This window comes from Triticum aestivum, chromosome 3B, assembly GCF_018294505.1.
Source record: "Triticum aestivum cultivar Chinese Spring chromosome 3B, IWGSC CS RefSeq v2.1, whole genome shotgun sequence".
In the NCBI taxonomy this organism is placed as follows: Eukaryota; Viridiplantae; Streptophyta; class Magnoliopsida; order Poales; family Poaceae; genus Triticum; species Triticum aestivum.
The window spans coordinates 28,581,630-28,588,632 of NC_057801.1; the positions used below are offsets into that span (position 1 = coordinate 28,581,630).

General features: G+C 48.2%; 1 protein-coding gene across 1 annotated transcript; it reads left to right on the forward strand.

The window, feature by feature from the left end:
* Positions 1-313: 313 nt before the first annotated feature.
* Positions 314-1,191, forward strand: LOC123068372 (probable calcium-binding protein CML16; the record flags this gene model as incomplete). The annotated part of the gene is given in 1 exon segment (XM_044490944.1): positions 314-1,191. A coding segment is annotated over 1 exon segment (542 nt), but the record flags the coding sequence as incomplete, so codon positions are not given.
* Positions 1,192-7,003: the final 5,812 nt, after the last annotated feature.

Sequence of the window (7,003 nt, forward strand, 5' to 3'; positions counted from 1 at the left end):
ACGCGCCGCCCCACGCAACCGGGAGAAGAGAAGACAACGCGCTCGCCGCTCCCCTCCCCGCGTCGGAGTTACTCCACTTCTTTATCCGGAAGGAGGGAGGGTGGTCGGTGCGCGTCCGTAGCGCGTGCTCGCCGGTATTAATACCCCAGAGCCCACTGCAACCTCCACCCATCCCACCACATTCAAGTCGAAGAAGCTCCTCGATCTCCATCACTGCAACCAGCCACTTGAGCTCTGAATCTTTGAAGCTCAGCCAGTTCGCCGCGACCACCGAGAGCCTCAAGTTTCGCCATGTCGAGCGCCAGCCAGAAGCAGCAGCAGCAGCAGCAGGCGAAGAAGCCGGCGGCGGCGGAGGACGTCGAGATCAAGAAGGTCTTCTCCCGCTTCGACACGGACGGCGACGGCCGGATCTCGCCGTCCGAGCTGGCGGCCGTGTCGCGCGCCATCGCGCCGCCGGCCACCGAGTCCGCGCAGGGCCGCGAGGTGGCGTCCATGATGGACGAGCTCGACACCGACCGCGACGGCTACGTGGACCTCGGCGAGTTCGCCGCCTTCCACGGCCGCGGCCGCGAGGAGCGCGAGCTCGACGCCGAGCTGCGCGACGCCTTCGACGTCTACGACATCAACGGCGACGGCCGCATCTCCGTCGCCGAGCTCAGCAAGGTCCTGAGCCGCATCGGCGAGGGATGCAGCACCGAGGAGTGCGAGAAGATGATCGCCTCCGTCGACGTCGACGGCGACGGCTGCGTCGGATTCGAGGAGTTCAAGAAGATGATGACCGCCGGTGACGCCGGCGCACCACCTCAACCCGAAGCGATCGCCGTGCCTGACAGCAACAAACCCAAGAAGGAGTGATACATGTGCTTTTGCTTGTAAAAAAATTGTAATCCGAGGGAGCGAATTAGTTGTCAGTCCCTGTTGGCCATAGTCTTCTGGTCTGAAAAAAAATGGGAATAAGGATCAATGTGCAATTGCCATTGTCGTGCTGTACCTCTACGATAACGGTTGTGTGTGCACGGTAGCAGTACTAGTACTAGATATTTTCTCCGAGTATGGTCATCTTGCTACTTCATTTTCACATGAAAATGAAGTGCCATGTTGATGTTGAAGGGTGATAAGCATCCATTATCAATGTTACTTGTAATCGCATTCGGCAATAAATGTGTTGTCATCTTATGATGTTTCCTATTCTGAGAGATACTCCCTCTGTAAACAGATATAATGCTTTAAAACATGGTGATGATAATCAATAAAACAAGCCAGTAACCCAATATTGGAAGCCAATATCAAATTTATGTGGAGTATATCAGCAATATTTTCTTTAAAACATACTGCATCCATTCCAAAATAACTAGCCTACCAAAATGTCTTATATTTTGAAATGGAGGTAGTATTTGCAAATATCCGAAACTCTATGAGCAGATTGAGAAAACCAAGATAAAACAATTTTCTCTTGAACTATGAAAGTGAACTCCAGTATATTGTAATATAAAATATGTTTGACAGTTTTCATTGTGAAGACATAAATAGTGAATACTTGTTGGAAATTAATAAAATGTGTTAAAAGGCCACAAAAATGACGGGCCCACTCCAACAGATCTTCAGGCCAATCAGCATCGCGTTCTTTTGGTCATAAGATGGTAAAATTGGGAATAAGGGTCAATGTGTGATTGTCACTATTTGTGTTGTACCTCTACGGTGACGGTTGTGTGTGCACGGTACTCGTGGTACTACTAGATATTTTCTCCGAGTGTAGGCATCTTGCTATACTTCATTTTCACATGAGAATGGATTTATCAGTTCGGTGCGATGTTGATGTTGAAGGGTGATAGCCAATGCGTCGTCAACATTATTTATATTGCTCCCCTAAAAAAAACATTATTTATATTGCCACTTGACAATGCATGTACTGTTTATTTTGAAGATGTTGAATATTTTTAAGCATATGCTTTTAAATGGTTTCACGGGGACTCCAAAGAAAATTAATTATATTTCCTTGGCTTTAAAATTTTGATATACATTATTCGTCGCACCAGGGTGGGGACCCCGGCGGAGATTGTGCCACCACGGCTACGGAGGGCAGCATGGGGGATGGCCGGAGGTGTTGCGTGGTGCCGGCGATGGTCGGGGTCGGCACTGTCCGATGGTTGGCGTGCGTGGTGGTGGGATTCTGGTAGGCTACGGCATGCTGTGGATCCCGGATGCCAGTGCGGCGGCCCGACGGGTATTTGCCCTGGTGAGGCGAGGATGGCCAGGCGTGGTCGTCATTGGTGGCGAGAGGCCAACAGCGTTAGGTGTTACCTCTCCGCATCGTTGATGAGCAAGTATTTCCTTCCTCAGAGGGGGGAGGGGGATTCACCCGGCGGCCTGCTCCATTGTCGTGTCTTTGATGGTTTGGATTCCGGTCATGGTCCGGGGGGAATCTCCGCACGACTTGCCTATGCTGGCAACGACGACGCCTGCATGTGTCGATCCCTCTTGGGGGTGCTGCCATGGTCCTGATTATGTCCTACCTCCAACGTCGAAGGAAACCCTTGTTCCGGTTCTCCGAAACAGGCGGGGGCGGAGACACGACGTCATTTTCTTCATGAAGCTGATGCCTTGGCGGTTCGCAGAGTCCTCGGAGCTGGACTTTAGGATGTCTCGCTCTTGGTGCGGGTTGCCTCTTCGGACATGGCCCCTAGGGGCGCTATCTATTTCATCGGTGGCATTCTGTGCGTTATCTTCTTAAGGTCTGGTTAGGTCCTACCTCCCACTTGCCGAGTCCCCTACGCGCTATGTGGTGGAAGCTACGTTGATCTAGTTAGTTATAGTCGTCGTTGTGGCGTGGCATGTTGGCTTTGTGCCCCCTTTGTGGCAAAATTTCCTGTCTTGACCCTTTTTGGATACAAACTTAGGATCTGACCCCGGTTCGGAAAAAACTCGGGATTTGACCCTTTTTCTTACCGCCAGGGTCTCTGGCGGTAGGGTTATACAGCCTACCACCAGGACCCCTGGCGGTAGGGTCCGGGCAGTTATTTCGCCCAAGACCCCGTGCCCCTGCCCATCTCCCCACCCCTCCCCCTCCCCCCGTCGACAGTTTCTCCTTTCTTTCTCCCCCAAGTCGCCCCTCTCTCCCTTTCTCATCTCCTCCACTCTCCTCCTCAGATCTTCACCGATTCTTCGCCGTTTTGGCGCATCGAGATGGCACCGAAGAGAGAAACGTAAGCTCCTCCGATCCCTCCAATTAGTTTTTGCAAACTTGCTTCCGATTCGACACATTATTTGCTTGAAATCCCTCATATTTTTGAACTTAGATTGGATTTTTTTACCTAAGATTGTTTTAGCTTGATTGTAGTTCTAGTTCTTAGTTCTTTAGTAAGTAGTGGTATTGAATATGAACTCTAATCAATAGTTCATATGTTAGTGTGAAGATGAACCCTAGTTCATAATTTTTTTGTTAAAAAATTTATGATGTAATGCATGTGGGAGGACTTGATTGTAGTTTGATGATGCATGTCGACATGATGATATGAAGATGTTGGAGGATATTTTTTTGTTTACAAATATGATGATATGATGCATGTTGGAGGATTTTTTTTGTTTAAAAATATGATGATATGATGCATGTTGGAGGATTTTTTTTATATGATGCATGTTGATATGATTTGATCCATCATGTGTAGTAGATGTTGTTGGAGGATTTTTTTTATATGATGCATGGTGATATGATTTTGATATGATGCATGTTTATGTATGCTTATGCTTATGATGTTTTTGTTTATGAAATTTTATTAAGGCGGCCACCTCTTGCGGACAACATCGGCCCACGGTACTCCATGCTGGACTGGGCATTCGACAAGGGTCATTATGCCCGTTTCATAGAGAACGGAGGGGTAAGTGATATGAATGAAATTGATCAAAGTTTTCGGATTGATGAAAATAATTTCCTAACTTTTGGCGTTCACTTTTTGATAGATGCTCCAGCCACTGCGCATGAGGGGTCACGGGGTTCATGGGCATATGGACTACGACGAGCGCTACGCGCCGTTCTTCAAGAGAGCCCGACTGTTGGGTTTCGTGTTGCAGTTCAAGCGTCAGCCGCCGACGCTTGTCCACGTAGCTCTGATAGCTTTGATTGACCAATGGCGACCGGAGACCCATTCTTTCCATCTCCCATGCGGAGAGATGATGGTGACCCTCGAGGATTGGTCGATGATTACTGCCATGCCGATCGAGGGTCATGCACTGACCGGGCGAGTGGAGAGGACCAACTGGCAGGAGAGGGTTACCACCCTCATCGGCGGCTGCCCCGAGGATAAGGGTAACCGTACATCCGATGTGCCGTTGCCCTGGCTCTCGGAGCACCGGAAGACATGCCCCCAAGACGCCGATTAGACGATTGTGGAGTGGTATGCGAGGGCCTACCTGTGGTATCTTCTCATGGAGGTCGTGTTTCCAAACGCATCCGGGAACTCTGCCAACTGGTCATATGAACTCGCTAAACACATTTCTCTTTGATTCCACTTTTGACCGAGAGTGGGAACTTACCAACGTATATGTAATAGGTAAACTGGTGGCCGTATCATGACCGAGCGTGGGACTTTGATCTAAACATGATGTGCGATGAGGACCGTGGTCTCTGGTGGTGCATCGTGCCCATGATCTGTGTGTACGTCGTCGAGTGGAACTTGCCACACCGCGTGGCCACACAGTTGGGGGTGTATCAGCATACCCTACCAGGCCCGCCCACCGGTACCGGCGGCCACTCGCTCCACTTGTGAGTGCCCGCGCTTGTTCTTCGTGCCCATGAATTCATTGCGTTCAACTTTATTATGATGTTTCTTGTTGCTAATGCCTTGCAGGATGAGCCGGCAGAAGAATCAGTCGATCACAGACTGGGGAGGGGAGCCTAAAAATCATGTGACGGAGTGGAACCGACGGAGGGACCAGAAAGATGGGGAGAGGAAAGTGACTGACTGGGATGCTTACCTGGACCGACACATGAAGTGGTACGATGATGGCTAGAAGCACCGTCTTCGTCTAAGGCCTCGGTGGACAGCAGAAGACATCACGGAGCTGGAGAGGGATGACCCCGAGGAAGAGGCTGATACGTCTCCAACGTATCTATAATTTTTGATTGCTCCATGCTACTTTATCTACTGTTTTAGGCAATACTGGGCTTTATTATCCACTTTTATATTATTTTTGGGACTAACCTATTAACCGGAGGCCCAGCCCAGATTTGCTGTTTTGTGCCTATTTCAGTGTTTCGAGGAAAAGGAATATCAGACGGAGTCAAAACGGAACGAAATCAACTAGAGAAGTTATTTTTGGAAGGAAAGCAACCTGATGGACTTGGAGTGCACGTCAGGGGAGTCCCAGGCTGCCCACGAGGGTGTGGGGGGCGCCACCCCCCTAGGGCGCGCCCCCTGCCTCGTGAGCACCCCGGAGGTTCACCGACGTACTCCCTGCACCCATATATACCCACGTACCCTAAAACTTCCAGAACAGAAGATAGATCGAGAGTTCCGCCGCCGCAAGCCTCTGTAGCCACCAAAAACCAATCGGGACCCTGTTCTGGCACCCTGCCGAAGGGGGATCCCATCACCGGTGGCCATCTTCATCATCCCGGCGCTATCCATGACGAGGAGGGAGTAGTTCACCCTCGTGGCTGAGGGTATGTACTAGTAGCTATGTGTTTGATCTCTCTCTCTCTCTCGTGTTCTCTCTCATGTTCCCTCTATGGCACGATCTTGATGTATCCCGAGCTTTGCTATTGTAGTTGGATCTTATGATGTTTCTCCCCCTCTACTCTCTTGTGATGAATTGAGTTTCCCCTTTGAAGTTATCTTATCGGATTGAGTCTTTTATAAGAACACTTGATGTATGTCTTGCGATCCACTTGATGTATGTTTTGGTGATCAACTTGCGGGTTTCGTGACATTGGGAACCTATGCATATGGGTTGGCACATGTTCTTGACTCTCCGGTAGTAGCTTTGGGGCACTCTTTGAAGTACTTTTATGTTGGTTGGATGAATCTGAGATTGTGTGATGCATATCGTATAATCATGCCCACGGATACTTGAGGTGACAATGGAGTATCTAGGTGACATTAGGGTTTTGATTGATTTGTGTCTTAAGGCATTATTCTAGTATGAACTCTTTTATAGATCGATCCGAAAGAATAACTTTGAGGTGGTTTCGTACCCTACCATAATCTCTACGTTTGTTCTCCGCTATTAGTGGCTTTGGAGTGACTCTTTGTTGCATGTTGAGGGCTTGTTATATGATCTATCTTTGTTATTATTGTTGAGAGAACTTGCACTAGTGAAAGTATGAACTCTAGGCCTTGTTTCCTACCATTGCAATACTGTTTACGCTCACTTTTACCACTTATTACCTTGCTGTTTTTATTATTTCAGATTACAAAAACCTATATCTACTATCTATTTTGCACTTGTATCACCATCTCTTCGCCGAACTAGTGCACCTATACAATTTACCATTGTATTTGGTGTGTTGGGGACACAAGAGACTCTTTGTTATTTGGTTGCAGGGTTGTTTGAGAGAGACCATCTTCATCCTATGCCTCCTACGGATTGATAAACCTTAGGTCATCCACTTGAGAGAAATTTGCTACTGTCCTACAAACCTGTGCACTTGCAGGCCCAACAACGTCTACAAGAAGAAGGTTGTGTAGTAGACATCAAGCTCTTTTCTGGCGCCGTTGCCGGGAAGGCTAGGTAAAGGGTACTCACACTCCGTCAACTAAGCTCTTTTTTGGCGCGGTGAGTGCTTGAAGGTATATCTTTAGATCTTGCAATCGAATCTTTTTGTTTCTTGTTTTAGCACTAGTCTAGTTTATAAAAGAAAACTACCAAAAAATGGAATTAAGTTTGTCTCTTACGCTTCGTCTTTTTAATATCTTTCGTGAGAATGATGGAAAGGAAAATTGTGCTCAAGTACTAGAAGAAGAATTACGTAGAATTCTTGGCATAAAATATGTGAATGATGAGCATG